We start from the raw sequence: 23,746 nt of genomic DNA, 5'->3' as shown, positions 1-23,746 counted from the left end.
TGACCACTAGGCATCAGCCCCAGGCATTTCTCAGGCCCAGAAATGAACACACACGGAGGCACAGGGCCTGGAAGCAACAGGAAAGGCAAACCCTCAGTCTCACTGGGAAACTGCCCAACCCTATCCCCCCCCTCCATCAGTCAGTGGCAGAGCTAGGAGAGCCTCTTCCTTTGCCTACAATGCCATGTCCCTGGACATGGAGGCAGGGTGAGAACCTAGTGGGTGGGTTGGCTCTACCAGGGAACCGGGCTGGTTCGGTGAGGGGGGCTGAGTGGGTTTGTCTAACACTGCTATTGTTGCCAGAAGAGCCAAAAAAGGGAGGCCCTGGGTCTGAGCTGTAAGGAGCAGTCGAGCTTTGGGCCGATGGGGGTCCATGAGGTCTCTGCTGAGATATTAGTCGGAGGGCTGTGCAGTAGAGCATTCTGGGTATGTCAGGGCTGTGCAGAAAAGCATTCTGGGTGTGTCAAGGTAGCACACACCGGCTCTGCAGCAGAGCATTCTGGGTAAGTCAGGGCTGTGCAGCAGCAGATTCTGGGTGCCTCAAGATGTAAAGTCCTGGTCACGCCTTTGAACGTTCCCAGCAATGCCCAGCAGTCTCTGCAGCACCACGGCCCTGCACACTGTAGCAAGGGGCTGTGGATTTTGCAGTAGGCTGGAAGTTCTGGGCCCCTGGGCTGGTTTCTGCTGAACTGAACATGCAAATAAATGGTGTGAATTCATTTTCGTACTAAACTCAGTTCACGCTGCTCTTCCCTTACACTGTAAGCGTGCTGTGGATTTGGTAAGCAAGAGCATTGTGCAGAGAGCTGGCAGGTTGGTCATGTCTGTGCAGATTGCTCTTGACTAGCTCACCACCACTAGGCCTGGAAAGCTACTTCAGGAAGAAGCAATGAAAACTCACAGCCATGTAGGGCAGATCCTATGGCAGATTCCAGGCTGGAGAATCAGGCTGCAGAAGGCTCCATTTCTAAATCCAGACACTGGCTGTGATGCTGGGCATTCCAGGCACGTCCTGGTAGGTCGTGCATGCTGTGCTACCATACGAACATGTCTGGAATAGCTGAGAGCATGACAGGTGTGTCCTACCTGGGAGAGGCTGGCCCATTCAGCAGCACGGCAGGTGTGCCCCGCTGGGATGCAGAGTTTGGCAATATGTTGGGTACGTCCTGCCTTGACCTACCTAGAACTCACCTACCGACCTAGAACCCACAGCGGCACAGCAGGTACCTCTCAGGTAGAAGAACGCTGGCGTGCTGGTAAATATTTCAAACACACCCAGCATCCCTGGGACCTGCTCCCGAATCCCACTAAATGCAGTGGGAGTATTTCCTTCAACATTCACAGGTCAGGTAACCCTGAAAATCCAATGCCACGTGTGCTGGGTACGTGCTCTTGTCTCATCGATGCCACTGACCTATTCATGGAGAACCACTGGACAGACACAACCAGTGAATACAGAACCCCCTGCGGTGAAATCGGCGGGAGCTGAGCCCTTGTTTCTAATGCGTCACATAACACCAGCCCTGGAGATGCCTCACCACAAGCCTACTTTTTTTCAAATGCACTAAATTCCAGAGGGATTTCCTGTCCTATGTCTGCCCAGGGCTTCCCTCAAAGGGAATCCCCAGAAACTGGTAAACAAGATATTGCAAGGACACCAGCTGGGCCACCACCATGACCCACCAACGAAAGAAAGCGGGGGGGGAATTAAAACTAATTTGCAAAAGTCAATGAAATTGGTAGCATGAGGGAGATGGCAGCTGAGGGCGGAGGCTGGGCAAGGTGGGGCCATGGCCCTGGGCAGGGTTGGTTCTGCAAGAGGGTCTCTCCTGATAACCCTGTTTACTGGGCCGGGGTAAGTGTGAATCTCCCAGCAGCAGAGAAGCGCCCAGGGCTGGTGGGCCAGAGAGATTAGGGAGGTGAGCATGACTCAGGAGTTCGAAGCGCCTCCGGCTGGATCTCGGGTCTCTTTACCATCTTCCCAACTGGCAGGCGACCACAGCTGAGCCAGAGGCTCCAGGAGGAGAAGCTGGCAGTGAGGCTTTGGAGGCCTATCGAGATCCCAGCAGGCACCGGTAGGTCATTTGCTGATTGGGGGGCACAGAGCTGCTTGGGGAGCGTGGCTCAGTGGGTGGAGTTTGGAGGGAAGGGGTGGAGGGGGGTGTTGGTGCTGGGGGAGCTAAGTGGGGTGATGGGCCTTTTCCTGGCTCATCTGTCTCTCTGGAGGTAACTGCCTTGCAGTGAAGGCGCTGGCTGTGACCTTCTGGACATGAGGGCCATGCCCAGGTCACAGAGACCAGAGTCTGCCCCGGGCATGTAAAGAAGTGTTGCGCTGGAAGCAGAGCTGGCTGGGCAGCCTGTGCATGGAGTCCTGGACTGAGGGCCAGGCGGGTGTGGCAGCCCGAGGGCTGGCGTTCTGCTGGAGGAAGGGGGAGCTGAGTGTGCCTCCCCCTAAAACCAGCAAAGTGTTGAGCATGTGCTGCCCAGGCATGGGGATTGGAGGGGCTGGTTGGCTCATGGTCTGCATTTGAAGCCCAGAGGTGTGGAGTGGGGAGCTGAGAACCACCCTTCCCTCAGCTTAGCTTGCGCGGAGACCCGGCTCCATGGCAGCTGGCGGTGGGAGCTGCCATCTTGGGGAGTTTCGGAATCGTCAAATCCTAGACCTGGAAGGGACCTCAAGAAGTCATCAGGTCCAGCCCCCTGTCCTCACAGCAAAACCAGGCACCACCTAGACCAGCTCTATCAGGTGTTTGTCTGACCTGCTCTTAAATATCTCCAGTGATGGAGATTCCACAACCTCCCCAGGCAATTCATTCCAGTGTTTAAACACCCTGACAGAAAATTTTTCCTAGTGTCCAAACTTCCCTTGCTGCAATTTAAGCCTGTTGCTTCTTGTCCTATCCCAAGAGGTCAAGGAGAACCATTTTTCTCTCTCCTCATGTAAGGCCTTGAAAACTACAAGCATGTCCCCAAAGGCAGGGGGCATCTAGATTTGAGCCAGGGAATTATTTGATCTGCAGTCAAACACACACCCACTGAGCCAACTCCCTCTTAGCTCAGCTGCTGTTCCACAAATGTCTTTTCCACAGAGGCTTGTGACATTAGCTGTGAAGAGGCTGGACAGCGGCTTTTGCATCTGAGGTGCCCAGAAAGGCAGGAGCTATCTCAGGACTTTCTACTATGGAACTGGGGCCATAGGTCATATTTACAGGGCTCTGCCTTGCAGCAGGAGAGCCTGTAGGTGCTGTTCTGTGGAACACTGATACATACAGTGGCAACAGAGAGCAGATGTTGTCCGTAGGTCACAGCGCCACACTTGGAGGTGTGGGATGGGTGCAGATGCTGTGCTGTGGGTCACAGGGCTCTGAGCTGTGGCATTAGGACACAGATGCTGGGCTGTGGGTCACAGGGCTCTGAGCTGTGGCATTAGGACACAGATGCTGTGCTGTGGGTCACAGGGCTCTGAGCTGTGGCATTAGGACACAGATGCTGTGCTGTGGGTCACAGGGCTCTGAGCTGTGGCATTAGGACATAGATGCTGGGCCGTGGGTCACAGGGCTCTGAGCTGTGCACTGGGGACACAGATGCTGTGCCGTGGGTCACAGGGCTCTGAGCTGTGGCATTGGGGACACAGATGCTGGGCTGTGGGTCACAGGGCTCTGAGCTGTGGCATTGGGGACACAGATGCTGTGCTGTGGGTCACAGGGCTCTGAGCTGTGGCATTGGGGACACAGATGCTGTGCTGTGGGTCACAGGGCTCTGAGCTGTGCATTGGGACACAGATGCTGTGCCGTGGGTCACAGGGCTCTGAGCTGTGGCATTGGGGACACAGATGCTGTGCTGTGGGTCACAGGGCTCTGAGCTGTGGCATTGGGGACACAGATGCTGTGCCGTGGGTCACAGGGCTCTGAGCTGTGGCATTAGGACACAGATGCTGGGCCGTGGGTCACAGGGCTCTGAGCTGTGCACTGGGGACACAGATGCTGTGCCGTGGGTCACAGGGCTCTGAGCTGTGGCATTAGGACACAGATGCTGTGCTGTGGGTCACAGGGCTCTGAGCTGTGGTATTAGGACACAGATGCTGTGCCATGGGTCACAGGGCTCTGAGCTGTGGCATTGGGGACACAGATGCTGGGCTGTGGGTCACAGGGCTCTGAGCTGTGGCATTGGGGACACAGATGCTGTGCTGTGGGTCACAGGGCTCTGAGCTGTGGCATTGGGGACACAGATGCTGTGCTGTGGGTCACAGGGCTCTGAGCTGTGCATTGGGACACAGATGCTGTGCCGTGGGTCACAGGGCTCTGAGCTGTGGCATTGGGGACACAGATGCTGTGCTGTGGGTCACAGGGCTCTGAGCTGTGGCATTGGGGACACAGATGCTGTGCCGTGGGTCACAGGGCTCTGAGCTGTGGCATTAGGACACAGATGCTGTGCCGTGGGTCACAGGGCTCTGAGCTGTGGCATTAGGACACAGATGCTGTGCCGTGGGTCACAGGGCTCTGAGCTGTGGCATTAGGACACAGATGCTGGGCTGTGGGTCACAGGGCTCTGAGCTGTGGCATTGGGGACACAGATGCTGGGCTGTGGGTCACAGGGCTCTGAGCTGTGGCATTGGGGGCAGAGATTCTGTGCCATTGGTTTCAGGGCCATACTCTGTGCTGGAGCTGGGGAGGGGTGCAGATTTCACTGTCATACCCTGGGGCATCAGTGTCCTCTGGTGGGTCAAGGGGCATCGGTCATTCTAGCGCCCGAGTGCTGGGGCGTGGGGAGATAGACTCTCCCTCCTCCCCAGCTCCCTTCCCTTTCTCCCACTCAGGTGTTTTCTCTTCGTTTCACCCCTAGCGCAGCCTGGCTCCAGCTGGGGGCAGCTCGTGCTGTGGTTTAACTAGCTTGTCTCCCCGAGGGTGGCCCAGCACTGCCGGAGCTGGGCTACTAATGGGTGAACAAGGACATAGCCCAGACCTCAGCGAGGGAGGCAGATACATATGGACTCCTAGCAGGGAACCAAGGGTGGGGCTGGCGGCACAGAAGGACCAGCCCATGGACTGTCAGTGTGAAGAAGAAGACAGCAGCCAGGTGCTGATACAATATTCCTGACCCGCCCCCACTCTTCCTTTCGGAGAAGCTGTGCCGGCTCTGGGGAGCTGTTCCCCTCCTCTGAGTGCCCTGAAGGTGGTTCACTCCCAAGCCTTTCTCAAGCAGAGCTTGCTTCGCTCACTGCTGACATGCAGCCAGCTCTGGGGCGGAGCGTGTTCAACCATGATGTGGCATCTCCAGCGGCGTAGCAGCCCTAGGCTCAAGCACAGCCCTTGGCTCAGCAGGAAAGTGCCAGTGGGTGGATGTCTCTCTGTCCCCGCTTCCTCCCGGCCACCAAGGGATTTCCAGGCCTTGCCACAAAACACTCTCCTGAGCTGATGGGCTGTCCTGGGCAGACCCTAATCTCTTTGCACTTCACTGTGAGCCAGGTCCTGTCTGCACACACATGACAGAGCCTCAGCTGCACCTGCAGTTGCTGGGTTTACAATTCTCCCTGTATCAGTCCTGCCACCAGGCTCACAGGGCTGGACCCCAAATGCTTCCCAAACCCCTTCCTCCTCTCACACAGCGGTGAGCAAACTTTTTATGTCCGACTCCACAGGTTCCCCACAACCCGTCTAGTGTCATCCCCCTGGAAAACAAATCCCTTTCAGCAGGTGTGAGAAAACGAGTCTGTGGGACATAAAAACATTATGAATCGGTCTGGGAATGTGATTACACCGGCAGAAAAACCATCACAGAGTTCAACATTTTTAATGAGATGCAAGAGTCTGAGTCCCAGCGGCCAATGGTGCTGTGCCCCCTTACGAGATTTTACACACACACCCTGTGGGGCCCACCCCCGCTTTGTACACCCCTGTTCTAAACCACCAGCCGCCTACTGGGCAGGCCACGTCCCCGATGAATTCCCTGTGGTATTCATCCTCTGTGTTCCTTGGGTCTCCCCATCCCCTACAAGACTGCATTGAGCTTGCTAGTCATCTGTAGCACCCTGCAACAGGGACCCTCCGGTTTTAAGCTGTTGATTGCCCCCCACAAACTGCTCCCCTATGAAGCCCAGTTCGCCAACCCAGAACCTCCTACTGGCCATCTGCTTACGGCACCCCACAGCCAGGCCTTGCTCCCCTCTCTGCTTCTGTGCCTCTGAGCGTCAGACCGGAGCAACTAACGACTCTACCAGTCTAACGCCAGGCTAGCAGGGGCCCGGGACTGCTCTAAAGGGCTGCAGGACTGGGCCCAGCCGGCTGTGAATGTCGCCTGGGTACCTCTGACCCAGTGCACCAAGTCCAAGGGCGAAAGGGGAGTGCGGCGATGGGTTAGCGTGTGACTGTGTCACCTTCCAGTGGCTGACCCCAGGTACTGCACTGGCCTGCTGCTTCCCGTGCTCTGCCTGTAGCTCAGCAGGTAGGGGGTGGAGGGAGGGTCTCAGGTTTGATTCTCACTGATGAGCCGCACCTGTCTGTACCGCATGTGCCAGGCTGCAGCTTGTCAGCGAATCCCGGCGCAGTTGTGTTGAAACAGGGCTCCCAAGAAACTGTCTTCAAAGCCACTTCGCCTGGAGCCGAAGCTGCGTTAGAACTTACGCTCGCAAGGGGTTGATCCGCAAGGAGAGAGACCCCCTAAGCCGTGCATAGAAATGGATCTCACTGGGCACTTTGCCCTTGGCTAAGACCTATTGCAAACCAGGTGTGCCATGGAGTGGGGGGGGGTCACCAGGCCCTGTACCCCCATCTGAAGTCAGACCTGACTCTCACTCAGCAGGAGAACAAAAGGGTTATTAGGTGACAGGGATGCAGCGTAGAACCGACTTGTCAGCACAGAAACCAGGAGCCATCAGTACCATCCGTCTCAGGGAGATGGGGTCCCTGAGCCCAGGCCCTGGCCCTGGCCCTCATGCCTCCCTCTCCAGCCAGAGGAGGCTCCACAACGCCACAGCCCAGTTCCAATTCAAACCAGCTGGGCCCCACCTCCCTCCTTTGTCCTATTTCCCAGGGAAGAAAGGTGTCACCTGGTTGCCTAGGTTACAAACAGCCTGGACAGCTGTTGACCCAATGGGTGAAGTCATCAGACCGAAACTCCCATCACCACTACGCACTGATGCTGTGCCTAGGGAAACTGAGGCACTCACCTTGGGTTACTGAAGGACAGTAGGAAACACTTGCAACCTAACCAAGGGAATAAAATCCTTTCACCTGCTACTTTGTCACCCCGTGGTGCACCGAAGGGCCAAAGTTAGATCAGGAGTTGGGATAGAACTCACCCAGGTTGTGGGTATGTGGAATCAGGGGTTCCAGTTTGTCTCTTATAGAAAGGAGGTGCAGTCCTGATATTTGCTATTGGATCTGGATCCGAACCGGCCTCATGGTCTGGCTCTGCACCCCACCCCACCGCTTCTGCTTTGTGGTGTCCTACTAGGGAAAGAAAAGGACGGGTTTGAATCCAAGCCTGTTGTTTAGGGTTAGTGGATCCACAGCCTCGTGTGGGCAGGTCTCGAAGGCCGTCCCACCACACAGGAGTGGCACCCATTTAATTGAAATACGTTGAAAAACTGGTTTAGTTAATCTGGTGCACCCCTGTCTGAACACTCCTGTCCTGGTTTAATCGGGGCTCATGGGGGAGCAGCTTGTACCTGTTCCTGATCAGCTTAAATGAACTCAGATAAAGCTGGTTTGCTCTGAAGTTGGGGTGTCCACACAGCCTTCGGCATGACGTTCGAACTGGGTTCCAGCACCACCCTAAGTTAAACCAGGGCCTTTCTGCATATAACCTAGCCCTAGTCTGACCCTGGTGTACACACAGTCTAAAGCTGCTGGCGTGGGACACTCAGTCTTTCTGCAGTGGTACACTCAGCACTGGCGTGGGGCACGCAGTCCTTCTGCAGTGGTACACTCAGCGCTGGCGTGGGGCACGCAGTCCTTCTGCAGTGGTACACTCAGCGCTGGCGTGGGACACTCAGTCTTTCTGCAGTGGTACACTCAGCACTGGCGTGGGGCACGCAGTCCTTCTGCAGTGGTACACTCAGCGCTGGCGTGGGGCACGCAGTCCTTCTGCAGTGGTACACTCAGCGCTGGCGTGGGGCACGCAGTCCTTCTGCAGTGGTACACTCAGCACTGGCATGGGGCACGCAGTCCTTCTGCAGTGGTACACTCAGCGCTGGCATGGGACACTCAGTCCTTCTGCAGTGGTACACTCAGCGCTGGCGTGGGGCACGCAGTCCTTCTGCAGTGGTACACTCAGCGCTGGCGTGGGGCACGCAGTCCTTCTGCAGTGGTACACTCAGCGCTGGCGTGGGGCATGCAGTCCTTCTGCAGTGGTACACTCAGCGCTGGCGTGGGGCACTCAGTCCTTCTGCAGTGGTACACTCAGCGCTGGCGTGGGGCACTCAGTCCTTCTGCAGTGGCACACTCAGCGCTGGCGTGGGGCACTCAGTCTTTCTGCAGTGGTACACTCAGCGCTGGTGTGGGGCACACAGTCCTTCTGCAGTGGTACACTCAGCGCTGGTGTGGGGCACTCAGTCTTTCTGCAGTGGTACACTCAGCACTGGTGTGGGGCACTCAGTCCTTCTGCAGTGGTACACTCAGCACTGGTGTGGGGCACTCAGTCCTTCTGCAGTGGTACACTCAGCACTGGCGTGGGGCACTCAGTCCTTCTGCAGTGGTACACTCAGCGCTGGCGTGGGGCACTCAGTCTTTCTGCAGTGGTACACTCAGCGCTGGCGTGGGGCACGCAGTCCTTCTGCAGTGGTACACTCAGCGCTGGCGTGGGGCACTCAGTCCTTCTGCAGTGGTACACTCAGCGCTGGCGTGGGGCACTCAGTCTTTCTGCAGTGGTACACTCAGCGCTGGCGTGGGGCACTCAGTCTTTCTGCAGTGGTACACTCAGCACTGGGGTGGGGCACGCAGACCTTCTGCAGCCCAGGGTGGGAGAGATGCTGGGGAGCTGCGGAAGGACTGAGACACAGAAGCAAATTTTCCTTCCTCATTAGCATATTGGCATGTGGTTCGGAGTCTGGAAGAAGCTCTTTTTGGGGAAGGAGGGGCTTCCGGAAGGGAAGGAGGGTTTCCTCCTGGCCATACGTCTCCATGTGTACTTCGGAGTGTGGAAGAGCTTCTTCCAGACTCCAAACCACGGCCGATATGCTAATGAGGTGTGGAAAATTTGCATCTGCACCTCATTAACATCTTCCAGTTAGCTCATTAGCATGCCACTTCTGGAAGAAGCGGCATGTGGGGACGCAGCCTACATGACGGAGTTATTCTGGAATAGCTTATTCCAGAGTTATTATTCCAAAATGAACTATTCCAAAATGAACTATTCCAGAATAGTGCGTCTACACTCCAGGGAAGCCTCAAAATAAGCAAAATTTATTCCAAAATAGTGTGTCCATACACAATAGAGCCTATATTGAATTAGAGCCCCTGGAGGAGCTGCTCTGCCGTACTCTGCTTCCTGGGGCTGTAATCCAAAATACAAAATCCAAGCCCAGGTTCTTCCTGACGGGCATGTCCACCCTTTGCATTTCAGAGATTCGGGCCGAACGGGTGATGCTGCCTCCGGGCTGATTGCTGGGACAGAGCGAGGGACACAGAGAGGGACAATGAGCAAAAAGCCCACGGAGGAGCCAGAGCAGGTAGCGGTAACTCACAGTCAGATTGTATCACTGTTCCACCAGCCCTGTGTGCTCTGCTGCTCCTGCCTAGCTCAGAGCAACCCCTGCACTGACGCCTTCTTTACACCATGCTACCATCGCCGACAGGGAACCCCTGCACAGACACCTGCCCGACCCTGTGCCGCCATCCCCCATGGGGAACCCCTGCTCAGACACCTGCCCGACCCTGTGCCGCCATCCCCCATGGGGAACCCCTGCACAGACACCTGCCCGACCCTGTGCCGCCATCCCCCATGGGGAACCCCTGCACAGACACCCTGCTTCACCCTGTGCCGCCATCCCCCATGGGGAACCCCTGCACAGACACCTGCCCGACCCTGTGCCGCCATCCCCCATGGGGAACCCCTGCACAGACACCTGCCCAACTCTGTGCCACCATCCCCCATGGGGAACCCCTGCGCAGACACCTGCCCAACTCTGTGCCACCATCCCCCATGGGGAACCCCTGCTCAGACACCTGCCCGACCCTGTGCCGCCATCCCCCATGGGGAACCCCTGCACGGACACCTGCCCGACCCTGTGCCGCCATCCCCCATGGGGAACCCCTGCACGGACACCTGCCCGACCCTGTGCCGCCATCCCCCATGGGGAACCCCTGCACGGACACCTGCCCGACCCTGTGCCTCCATCCCCCATGGGGAACCCCTGCACAGACACCCTGCTTCACCCTGTGCCGCCATCCCCCATGGGGAGCCCCTGCACAGACACCTGCCCGACCCTGTGCCTCCATCCCCCATGGGGAACCCCTGCACAGACACCCTGCTTCACCCTGTGCCGCCATCCCCCATGGGGAACCCCTGCACAGACACCTGCCCGACCCTGTGCCGCCATCCCCCATGGGGAACCCCTGCACGGACACCTGCCCGACCCTATGCCGCCATCCCCCATGGGGAACCCCTGCACGGACACCTGCCCGACCCTATGCCGCCATCCCCCACGGGGAACCCCTGCACAGACACCTGCCCGACCCTGTGCCTCCATCCCCCATGGGGAACCCCTGCACGGACACCTGCCCGACCCTGTGCCGCCATCCCCCATGGGGAACCCCTGCTCAGACACCTGCCCGACCCTGTGCCGCCATACCCCATGGGGAACCCCTGCACAGACACCTGCCCGACCCTGTGCCGCCATCCCCCATGGGGAACCCCTGCACAGACACCTGCCCGACCCTGTGCCGCCATCCCCCACGGGGAACCCCTGCACAGACACCCTGCTTCACCCTGTGCCGCCATCCCCCATGGGGAGCCCCTGCACAGACACCTGCCCGACCCTGTGCCGCCATCCCCCACGGGGAACCCCTGCACAGACACCCTGCTTCACCCTGTGCTGCCATCCCCCTTGGGGAACCCCTGCACAGACACCTGCCCGACCCTGTGCCGCCATCCCCCATGGGGAACCCCTGCACAGACACCTGCCCAACCCTGTGCCGCCATCCCCCATGGGGAACCCCTGCACAGACACCCTGCTTCACCCTGTGCCGCCATCCCCCATGGGGAACCCCTGCACAGACACCTGCCCGACCCTGTGCCGCCATCCCCCATGGGGAACCCCTGCACGGACACCTGCCCGACCCTGTGCTGCCATCCCCCATGGGGAACCCCTGCACAGACACCTGCCCGACCCTGTGCCGCCATCCCCCATGGGGAACCCCTGCACAGACACCCTGCTTCACCCTGTGCCGCCATCCCCCATGGGGAACCCCTGCACGGACACCTGCCCGACCCTGTGCTGCCATCCCCCATGGGGAACCCCTGCACAGACACCTGCCCGACCCTGTGCCGCCATCCCCCATGGGGAACCCCTGCACGGACACCTGCTCGACCCTGTGCCACCATCCCCCATGGGGAACCCCTGCACAGACACCTGCCCGACCCTGTGCTGCCATCCCCCATGGGGAACCCCTGCACAGACACCTGCCCAACCCTGTGCCTCTATCCCCCATGGGGAACACCTGCACGGACACCTGCCCGACCCTGTGCCGCCATCCCCCATGGGGAACCCCTGCACGGACACCTGCCCAACCCTGTGCCGCCATCCCCCATGGGGAACCCCTGCACAGACACCTGCCCGACCCTGTGCCGCCATCCCCCATGGGGAACCCCTGCACAGACACCTGCCCGACCCTGTGCCGCCATCCCCCATGGGGAACCCCTGCACAGACACCCTGCTTCACCCTGTGCCGCCATCCCCCATGGGGAACCCCTGCACAGACACCTGCCCGACCCTGTGCCGCCATCCCCCATGGGGAACCCCTGCACAGACACCTGCCCAACTCTGTGCCACCATCCCCCATGGGGAACCCCTGCGCAGACACCTGCCCAACTCTGTGCCACCATCCCCCATGGGGAACCCCTGCTCAGACACCTGCCCGACCCTGTGCCGCCATCCCCCATGGGGAACCCCTGCACGGACACCTGCCCGACCCTGTGCCGCCATCCCCCATGGGGAACCCCTGCACGGACACCTGCCCGACCCTGTGCCGCCATCCCCCATGGGGAACCCCTGCACGGACACCTGCCCGACCCTGTGCCTCCATCCCCCATGGGGAACCCCTGCACAGACACCCTGCTTCACCCTGTGCCGCCATCCCCCATGGGGAGCCCCTGCACAGACACCTGCCCGACCCTGTGCCTCCATCCCCCATGGGGAACCCCTGCACAGACACCCTGCTTCACCCTGTGCCGCCATCCCCCATGGGGAACCCCTGCACAGACACCTGCCCGAACCAGTGCTGCCATCCCCCATGGGGAACCCCTGCACAGACACCCTGCTTCACCCTGTGCCGCCATCCCCCATGGGGAGCCCCTGCACAGACACCTGCCCGACCCTGTGCCGCCATCCCCCATGGGGAACCCCTGCACAGACACCTGCCTGACCCTATGCTGCCATCCCCCATGGGGAACCCCTGCACGGACACCTGCCCGACCCTATGCCGCCATCCCCCATGGGGAACCCCTGCACGGACACCTGCCCGACCCTATGCCGCCATCCCCCACGGGGAACCCCTGCACAGACACCTGCCCGACCCTGTGCCTCCATCCCCCATGGGGAACCCCTGCACGGACACCTGCCCGACCCTGTGCCGCCATCCCCCATGGGGAACCCCTGCTCAGACACCTGCCCGACCCTGTGCCGCCATACCCCATGGGGAACCCCTGCACAGACACCTGCCCGACCCTGTGCCGCCATCCCCCATGGGGAACCCCTGCACAGACACCTGCCCGACCCTGTGCCGCCATCCCCCACGGGGAACCCCTGCACAGACACCCTGCTTCACCCTGTGCCGCCATCCCCCATGGGGAGCCCCTGCACAGACACCTGCCCGACCCTGTGCCGCCATCCCCCACGGGGAACCCCTGCACAGACACCCTGCTTCACCCTGTGCTGCCATCCCCCTTGGGGAACCCCTGCACAGACACCTGCCCGACCCTGTGCCGCCATCCCCCATGGGGAACCCCTGCACAGACACCTGCCCAACCCTGTGCCGCCATCCCCCATGGGGAACCCCTGCACAGACACCCTGCTTCACCCTGTGCCGCCATCCCCCATGGGGAACCCCTGCACAGACACCTGCCCGACCCTGTGCCGCCATCCCCCATGGGGAACCCCTGCACGGACACCTGCCCGACCCTGTGCTGCCATCCCCCATGGGGAACCCCTGCACAGACACCTGCCCGACCCTGTGCCGCCATCCCCCATGGGGAACCCCTGCACAGACACCCTGCTTCACCCTGTGCCGCCATCCCCCATGGGGAACCCCTGCACGGACACCTGCCCGACCCTGTGCTGCCATCCCCCATGGGGAACCCCTGCACAGACACCTGCCCGACCCTGTGCCGCCATCCCCCATGGGGAACCCCTGCACGGACACCTGCTCGACCCTGTGCCACCATCCCCCATGGGGAACCCCTGCACAGACACCTGCCCGACCCTGTGCTGCCATCCCCCATGGGGAACCCCTGCACAGACACCTGCCCAACCCTGTGCCTCTATCCCCCATGGGGAACACCTGCACGGACACCTGCCCGACCCTGTGCCGCCATCCCCCATGGGGAACCCCTGCACGGACACCTGCCCAACCCTGTGCCGCCATCCCCCATGGGGAACCCCTGCACAGACACCTGCCCGACCCTGTGCCGCCATCCCCCATGGGGAACCCCTGCACAGACACCTGCCCGACCCTGTGCCGCCATCCCCCATGGGGAACCCCTGCACAGACACCCTGCTTCACCCTGTGCCGCCATCCCCCATGGGGAACCCCTGCACAGACACCTGCCCGACCCTGTGCCGCCATCCCCCATGGGGAACCCCTGCACAGACACCTGCCCAACTCTGTGCCACCATCCCCCATGGGGAACCCCTGCGCAGACACCTGCCCAACTCTGTGCCACCATCCCCCATGGGGAACCCCTGCTCAGACACCTGCCCGACCCTGTGCCGCCATCCCCCATGGGGAACCCCTGCACGGACACCTGCCCGACCCTGTGCCGCCATCCCCCATGGGGAACCCCTGCACGGACACCTGCCCGACCCTGTGCCGCCATCCCCCATGGGGAACCCCTGCACGGACACCTGCCCGACCCTGTGCCTCCATCCCCCATGGGGAACCCCTGCACAGACACCCTGCTTCACCCTGTGCCGCCATCCCCCATGGGGAGCCCCTGCACAGACACCTGCCCGACCCTGTGCCTCCATCCCCCATGGGGAACCCCTGCACAGACACCCTGCTTCACCCTGTGCCGCCATCCCCCATGGGGAACCCCTGCACAGACACCTGCCCGAACCAGTGCTGCCATCCCCCATGGGGAACCCCTGCACAGACACCCTGCTTCACCCTGTGCCGCCATCCCCCATGGGGAGCCCCTGCACAGACACCTGCCCGACCCTGTGCCGCCATCCCCCATGGGGAACCCCTGCACAGACACCTGCCTGACCCTATGCTGCCATCCCCCATGGGGAACCCCTGCACGGACACCTGCCCGACCCTATGCCGCCATCCCCCATGGGGAACCCCTGCACGGACACCTGCCCGACCCTATGCCGCCATCCCCCACGGGGAACCCCTGCACAGACACCTGCCCGACCCTGTGCCTCCATCCCCCATGGGGAACCCCTGCACGGACACCTGCCCGACCCTGTGCCGCCATCCCCCATGGGGAACCCCTGCTCAGACACCTGCCCGACCCTGTGCCGCCATACCCCATGGGGAACCCCTGCACAGACACCTGCCCGACCCTGTGCCGCCATCCCCCATGGGGAACCCCTGCACAGACACCTGCCCGACCCTGTGCCGCCATCCCCCACGGGGAACCCCTGCACAGACACCCTGCTTCACCCTGTGCCGCCATCCCCCATGGGGAGCCCCTGCACAGACACCTGCCCGACCCTGTGCCGCCATCCCCCACGGGGAACCCCTGCACAGACACCCTGCTTCACCCTGTGCTGCCATCCCCCTTGGGGAACCCCTGCACAGACACCTGCCCGACCCTGTGCCGCCATCCCCCATGGGGAACCCCTGCACAGACACCTGCCCAACCCTGTGCCGCCATCCCCCATGGGGAACCCCTGCACAGACACCCTGCTTCACCCTGTGCCGCCATCCCCCATGGGGAACCCCTGCACAGACACCTGCCCGACCCTGTGCCGCCATCCCCCATGGGGAACCCCTGCACGGACACCTGCCCGACCCTGTGCTGCCATCCCCCATGGGGAACCCCTGCACAGACACCTGCCCGACCCTGTGCCGCCATCCCCCATGGGGAACCCCTGCACAGACACCCTGCTTCACCCTGTGCCGCCATCCCCCATGGGGAACCCCTGCACGGACACCTGCCCGACCCTGTGCTGCCATCCCCCATGGGGAACCCCTGCACAGACACCTGCCCGACCCTGTGCCGCCATCCCCCATGGGGAACCCCTGCACGGACACCTGCTCGACCCTGTGCCACCATCCCCCATGGGGAACCCCTGCACAGACACCTGCCCGACCCTGTGCTGCCATCCCCCATGGGGAACCCCTGCACAGACACCTGCCCAACCCTGTGCCTCTATCCCCCATGGGGAACACCTGCACGGACACCTGCCCGACCCTGTGCCGCCATCCCCCATGGGGAACCCCTGCACGGACACCTGCCCAACCCTGTGCCGCCATCCCCCATGGGGAACCCCTGCACAGACACCTGCCCGACCCTGTGCCGCCATCCCCCATGGGGAACCCCTGCACAGACACCTGCCCGACCCTGTGCCGCCATCCCCCATGGGGAACCCCTGCACAGACACCCTGCTTCACCCTGTGCCGCCATCCCCCATGGGGAACCCCTGCACAGACACCTGCCCGACCCTGTGCCGCCATCCCCCATGGGGAACCCCTGCACAGACACCTGCCCAACTCTGTGCCACCATCCCCCATGGGGAACCCCTGCGCAGACACCTGCCCAACTCTGTGCCACCATCCCCCATGGGGAACCCCTGCTCAGACACCTGCCCGACCCTGTGCCGCCATCCCCCATGGGGAACCCCTGCACGGACACCTGCCCGACCCTGTGCCGCCATCCCCCATGGGGAACCCCTGCACGGACACCTGCCCGACCCTGTGCCGCCATCCCCCATGGGGAACCCCTGCACGGACACCTGCCCGACCCTGTGCCTCCATCCCCCATGGGGAACCCCTGCACAGACACCCTGCTTCACCCTGTGCCGCCATCCCCCATGGGGAGCCCCTGCACAGACACCTGCCCGACCCTGTGCCTCCATCCCCCATGGGGAACCCCTGCACAGACACCCTGCTTCACCCTGTGCCGCCATCCCCCATGGGGAACCCCTGCACAGACACCTGCCCGAACCAGTGCTGCCATCCCCCATGGGGAACCCCTGCACAGACACCCTGCTTCACCCTGTGCCGCCATCCCCCATGGGGAGCCCCTGCACAGACACCTGCCCGACCCTGTGCCGCCATCCCCCATGGGGAACCCCTGCACAGACACCTGCCTGACCCTATGCTGCCATCCCCCATGGGGAACCCCTGCACGGACACCTGCCCGACCCTATGCCGCCATCCCCCATGGGGAACCCCTGCACGGACACCTGCCCGACCCTATGCCGCCATCCCCCACGGGGAACCCCTGCACAGACACCTGCCCGACCCTGTGCCTCCATCCCCCATGGGGAACCCCTGCACGGACACCTGCCCGACCCTGTGCCGCCATCCCCCATGGGGAACCCCTGCTCAGACACCTGCCCGACCCTGTGCCGCCATACCCCATGGGGAACCCCTGCACAGACACCTGCCCGACCCTGTGCCGCCATCCCCCATGGGGAACCCCTGCACAGACACCTGCCCGACCCTGTGCCGCCATCCCCCACGGGGAACCCCTGCACAGACACCCTGCTTCACCCTGTGCCGCCATCCCCCATGGGGAGCCCCTGCACAGACACCTGCCCGACCCTGTGCCGCCATCCCCCACGGGGAACCCCTGCACAGACACCCTGCTTCACCCTGTGCTGCCATCCCCCTTGGGGAACCCCTGCACAGACACCTGCCCGACCCTGTGCCGCCATCCCCCATGGGGAACCCCTGCACAGACACCTGCCCAACCCTGTGCCGCCATCCCCCATGGGGAACCCCTGCACAGACACCCTGCTTCACCCTGTGCCGCCATCCCCCATGGGGAACCCCTGCACAGACACCTGCCCGACCCTGTGCCGCCATCCCCCATGGGGAACCCCTGCACGGACACCTGCCCGACCCTGTGCTGCCATCCCCCATGGGGAACCCCTGCACAGACACCTGCCCGACCCTGTGCCGCCATCCCCCATGGGGAACCCCTGCACAGACACCCTGCTTCACCCTGTGCCGCCATCCCCCATGGGGAACCCCTGCACGGACACCTGCCCGACCCTGTGCTGCCATCCCCCATGGGGAACCCCTGCACAGACACCTGCCCGACCCTGTGCCGCCATCCCCCATGGGGAACCCCTGCACGGACACCTGCTCGACCCTGTGCCACCATCCCCCATGGGGAACCCCTGCACAGACACCTGCCCGACCCTGTGCTGCCATCCCCCATGGGGAACCCCTGCACAGACACCTGCCCAACCCTGTGCCTCTATCCCCCATGGGGAACACCTGCACGGACACCTGCCCGACCCTGTGCCGCCATCCCCCATGGGGAACCCCTGCACGGACACCTGCCCAACCCTGTGCCGCCATCCCCCATGGGGAACCCCTGCACAGACACCTGCCCGACCCTGTGCCGCCATCCCCCATGGGGAACCCCTGCACAGACACCTGCCCGACCCTGTGCCGCCATCCCCCATGGGGAACCCCTGCACAGACACCCTGCTTCACCCTGTGCCGCCATCCCCCATGGGGAACCCCTGCACAGACACCTGCCCGACCCTGTGCCGCCATCCCCCATGGGGAACCCCTGCACAGACACCTGCCCAACTCTGTGCCACCATCCCCCATGGGGAACCCCTGCGCAGACACCTGCCCAACTCTGTGCCACCATCCCCCATGGGGAACCCCTGCTCAGACACCTGCCCGACCCTGTGCCGCCATCCCCCATGGGGAACCCCTGCACGGACACCTGCCCGACCCTGTGCCGCCATCCCCCATGGGGAACCCCTGCACGGACACCTGCCCGACCCTGTGCCTCCATCCCCCATGGGGAACCCCTGCACAGACACCCTGCTTCACCCTGTGCCGCCATCCCCCATGGGGAGCCCCTGCACAGACACCTGCCCGACCCTGTGCCTCCATCCCCCATGGGGAACCCCTGCACAGACACCCTGCTTCACCCTGTGCCGCCATCCCCCATGGGGAACCCCTGCACAGACACCTGCCCGAACCAGTGCTGCCATCCCCCATGGGGAACCCCTGCACAGACACCCTGCTTCACCCTGTGCCGCCATCCCCCATGGGGAGCCCCTGCACAGACACCTGCCCGACCCTGTGCCGCCATCCCCCATGGGGAACCCCTGCACGGACACCTGCCTGACCCTATGCTGCCATCCCCCATGGGGAACCCCTGCACGGACACCTGCCCGACCCTATGCCGCCATCCCCCATGGGGAACCCCTGCACGGACACCTGCCCGACCCTATGCCGCCATCCCCCACGGGGAACCCCTGCACAGACACCTGCCCGACCCTGTGCCTCCATCCCCCATGGGGAACCCCTGCACGGACACCTGCCCGACCCTGTGCCGCCATCCCCCATGGGGAACCCCTGCTCAGACACCTGCCCGACCCTGTGCCGCCATACCCCATGGGGAACCCCTGCACAGACACCTGCCCGACCCTGTGCCGCCATCCCCCATGGGGAACCCCTGCACAGACACCTGCCCGACCCTGTGCCGCCATCCCCCACGGGGAACCCCTGCACAGACACCCTGCTTCACCCTGTGCCGCCATCCCCCATGGGGAGCCCCTGCACAGACACCTGCCCGACCCTGTGCCGCCATCCCCCATGGGGAACCCCTGCACAGACACCCTGCTTCACCCTGTGCTGCCATCCCCCTTGGGGAACCCCTGCACAGACACCTGCCCGACCCTGTGCCGCCATCCCCCATGGGGAACCCCTGCACAGACACCTGCCCAACCCTGTGCCGCCATCCCCCATGGGGAACCCCTGCACAGACACCTGCCCGACCCTGTGCCGCCATCCCCCATGGGGAACCCCTGCACGGACACCTGCCCGACCCTGTGCTGCCATCCCCCATGGGGAACCCCTGCACAGACATCTGCCCGACCCTGTGCCGCCATCCCCCATGGGGAACCCCTGCACAGACACCCTGCTTCACCCTGTGCCGCCATCCCCCATGGGGAACCCCTGCACGGACACCTGCCCGACCCTGTGCTGCCATCCCCCATGGGGAACCCCTGCACAGACACCTGCCCGACCCTGTGCCGCCATCCCCCATGGGGAACCCCTGCACAGACACCTGCCCGACCCTGTGCCACCATCCCCCATGGGGAACCCCTGCACAGACACCTGCCCGACCCTGTGCCGCCATCCCCCATGGGGAACCCCTGCACAGACACCTGCCCGACCCTGTGCCGCCATCCCCCATGGGGAACCCCTGCACGGACACCTGCTCGACCCTGTGCCGCCATCCCCCATGGGGAACCCCTGCACAGACACCTGCCCGACCCTGTGCCTCCATCCCCCATGGGGAACCCCTGCACGGACACCTGCTCGACCCTGTGCCGCCATCCCCCATGGGGAACCCCTGCACAGACACCTGCCCGAACCAGTGCTGCCATCCCCCATGGGGAACCCCTGCTCAGACACCTGCCCGACCCTGTGCCGCCATCCCCCATGGGGAACCCCTGCGCGGACACCCTGCTTCACCTTGTGTTACCATCTCCAATGGGGAACCCCTGCACGGACACCTGCCCGACCCTGTGCTACCATCGCCGACAGGGAACCCCTGCACAGACACCTGCCCGACCCTGTGCCGCCATCCCCCATGGGGAACCCCTGCACGGACACCTGCCCGACCCTGTGCCGCCATCCCCCATGGGGAACCCCTGCACAGACACCTGCCCGACCCTGTGCCTCCATCCCCCATGGGGAACCCCTGCACAGACACCTGCCCGACCCTGTGCCGCCATCCCCCATGGGGAACCCCTGCACGGACACCTGCCCAACTCTGTGCCACCATCCCCCATGGGGAACCCCTGCAGAGACACGCCTGCTTGACCTGGGCTCTATTCCCCACATGGGACTCACACCAGAGCATCCCTCTCTGTTCCACAAGAGCCATGACCCTGGACTCCACACTGTTTCTCAGAGCTGGTGCCCGGGGTACAGCTGCCCAAGCTTTGGTGCCCAACACAAGCAGGCTTAGTGACGATGACGGGGCTTCTTCTTCCTCTCCTTAGGAGGACTATGAAGCAGAGATGCAGAGGAGGCTGGACGAGGAGGGCTACAGGGACCCCGAACTGAAGCAATCAAATATGTCACTTGAAGAACAAAGCCGTGAGTAACCCGAAAGCTCCTAGTTCATTGTGGCTTACCGGGGGCTTCGGGGTCCCTTACATGGGCAGGCTGTGCCAGGACATTCTGGTCACCACTGAGAGCTATTTCTAGCAATAGGGGGTTGAGGTGATGACATGAGGTTTCTCAAGGCGCATGCTTCAGGGCATGCACTGTCTGCCTGGCTGAGGTCAGGAAGGAATTCCTGGTCGGTAAACTATGAAGGATTCTGATCTCCCTCCTCCGCTGGCCACTGCTGGACCTGGGGTGCCTGGCTTGAGGGGCCTTCTGTGCTGCGAACATCCTGCCCTCCTGGGACCGTGCCTGGCAGGTGTGGTGAGCTCAGGTGCAGCAGTGTGCTGGATGCCCTGTGGAGGACTTCAACACGCAGGTGCTGGCTGCCGCTGAGATGAGGCCTCAGGTGAGAGAGAGCAATGCTTTGATTGAGTGTCAGGGAACTCGTACGTCCCATGGGACTGTTTCTGGCTGCAATGATGGCGCTGGTGCAGTACCCAGGATGCCGGGTTGTGATATGCTGCATAGGTACCAGCGTGGTGGTTGAGGCTCTGTGCACGGTGTATGTTAACAGCAGCTGTATCTCAGGGGATAGGCTGAGGCCAGGCTGTGTTTGTGCCCTTAGGAGGCTGTGTGCGTTGTTTGTGTACAATGTGCAGAGAGAGAGAGAGGACAAAAATCATCATGTGTACAGCTGGCGGAGACCTGGACAGGGCTGGTCTAGTCCCCTGCACTGAGGCAGGGCCAAGTTAAATAGACCAGCGTTGCTGAACCTTTTGTTTATAAAGTACTCCTTTAAAAAAATAGTGAGCAGCACCCCCAGATTCTCTCGCATGCCCCTAGGGGTACACACGCCGCTGGTTGAGAAACTCGGTCCTAAGGTGACCTGAGGTCTTGAAACAAGTGCCAGTCAACCCGTCCAGACGACTGTCCCCTTGTCAGGAGTCAGGTTTGTTTTGCATCCCACCAAGTTACACCTCATTTCAAAACGACTTACAAAAACTGGCAAAACGAGTCCAGAAGACAACGGCTGAGAACTTGCTGACTTTCTACCATCTCATGAGCAAATCCATGAATTGGAATAGACGCTGTACTGTACGTTTCAGCATAAGGCGTACGAAGCGGTAGGAACAAGCCGTTGTCTGAATGAACTTTTTGATTTTCCTCCTGTTTTTATGGAACCTGTTGGAAAACAAGGCAAGTCTAGCTGAGTTGATGGACCCCCCGGAAGGCTTCGGTGCACCCCCAAGGGCACATGTACCCCTGGATGAGAAACACTGAAGGAGACCATCCCTGGCAAGGGGTTCTCCAACCTCTTCCTAAAGCGCTCCAGTGATGGGGGACGCCAAAACCTCCCCGGGAAACCTATTCTAGATCTTCTCTCCCCAAAGAGTTAGGTTTGGGGCAGCTGACCCAGGGCCCACACTTTGCAGACCCCCACAGGGGCACCTCAAATGTCCTACGGGACCCAGGGAATTACAGGGGACCTGGGTGGGGCAGCAGCAGGGGTAACCCCTCCATCCCCCACACAGTACAGAGGCAGGGGAGCTGGAGTGACCCAACCCCTGTTCCTCTCTGGTCCACCCCGTTGTCCCACCAAACCTGCTGCACCCCACTTCTACCTGGCAGAAGGAAGCAGAGCGCCCCAGCCCCAGAGCACTTGCTTCCCACTGCTACGTAGCAGCAGGGTGCAGTAGGCAGGGAGAGGGCGGCAGAGTGAGGCGGGGCAGAGAAGGCTTCCTGGAGGCTGGGACTTCGCCACCACCGTGGCTCCAGGCCCCCCCAGATAATCCTCCGCTTTGCATTGCCTGGGGAAGGGGTGGAGCAGGGGTGGGAAGGGGCATGGAGGAGGCAGAGCAGGGGCGGGGCTGGCAGAAGGGGTACAGCGGGGAGCAGGGGCAGTGAAGCAGAGGTAGGGGGTGAGATCTGCATTGAGGCGGGACGTTGCTCCGGTCCGGCACCTGGGGCAGTGGGAGGGTGGTTGCCCCAGGCCCCGCTCCACCCTTCTAATGGCCCTGAGAAAGCTGCTCCTAAAAGCTAACCGAAATCTCCCCAGCTGCAGATTAGGTCCAGCACATCAAGTCCTCCACTCAGTGGCCTGCAGGCTCTTGTTGGGTCCCCCCAGCCTGCTTTTCTCAGGACAAAACCCACCCAGGTTTTAACCTTTCCTTGCAGGCCGGGTTTTCTACCTCCTTTCTTGCTGCAGTGTAGCCAGCTGGTGGGCCTCTATCTCCCCCTTTCCTGCCCACCAAGCAGCCTCTCTGCCTCAGTTTGCCACGTGGTTCCCCCCCACCATCGCACTTTGCTGCACCCCGATCGGGCCGAATCCCCACTCTTGAGCTATTGCAAAGAAAAAGGGTTAAATTCACAACGACCGCTGCCCAGGTTTCAAACTAATACAAGAAAGTTCCTTTTCACCCCGCGCACAGACAATCTGCGGAACTCCTTGCCAGAGGAGGCTGTGAAGCTAGGACTGTAAGAGTTCAAAGAAGAGCTAGATAAATTCATGGAGGTTAGGTCCATACAAGGCTATTAGCCAGGGGGGTAGGAATGGTGTCCCTGGCCTCTGATTGTCAGAGGCTGGAGAAGGATGGCAGGAGACAAGACCCTTGATCATTGTCTTTGGTCCAGCACCGGCCACTGTCGGCAGAGGGGATGCTGGGCTAGATGGACCTTTGGTCTGACCCAGTAATGGCTGCTCTTATGTTCTTTTTACAAATCCACAAGGCAGTGCAACAGCTTTATTAGCGCTCCGGGGGCAAGACCTTCATGTAGGAACGGCTAGAAAACGTGGCGATGGCTGTCAAGTGAGGGGACGCCAGAAACAGCCAAGGCAAGATGAATTGGTGGGCAGGGGGTGGGATACATGCTGTCACACAGACACAGTCTATCACACAGACAGCCTCAGGCAGGCCCATCAGTGGGGAGAAAGGGGAAGGGGGTAGTTGCCCGGCGCTTCAAAGGGGCCCAGAGCTCCAGCCACCACTGCTAGCTTGGTAGCAGCCGGAGCACCAGGGCCCCTTGAAATGTTGCAGCAAAGTGGC

At 61.8% G+C, this 23,746-nt stretch overlaps 1 protein-coding gene across 3 annotated transcripts in view; it reads left to right on the top strand.

Moving 5' to 3' along the window:
- The first annotated feature begins 1,937 nt into the window (after window positions 1–1,937).
- SLC4A1 (solute carrier family 4 member 1 (Diego blood group)) overlaps window positions 1,938–23,746 on the top strand; it is a 65,613-nt gene continuing 43,804 nt past the window's right edge. For all 3 annotated transcript variants that reach the window (XM_074979331.1, XM_074979330.1, XM_074979329.1), the window contains exons 1-3: window positions 1,938–2,075; window positions 9,562–9,667; window positions 20,594–20,690. In XM_074979331.1, coding sequence (XP_074835432.1) covers window positions 9,635–9,667; window positions 20,594–20,690 — 130 coding nt within the window. In that variant the 5' untranslated portion in view covers window positions 1,938–2,075; window positions 9,562–9,634. The remainder of the gene's footprint in view (window positions 2,076–9,561; window positions 9,668–20,593; window positions 20,691–23,746) is intronic.

Source organism: Carettochelys insculpta, chromosome 28 (genome assembly GCF_033958435.1).
Source record: "Carettochelys insculpta isolate YL-2023 chromosome 28, ASM3395843v1, whole genome shotgun sequence".
NCBI lineage: Eukaryota > Metazoa > Chordata > Testudines > Carettochelyidae > Carettochelys > Carettochelys insculpta.
This window is presented reverse-complemented; position numbering and strand designations above follow the sequence as displayed.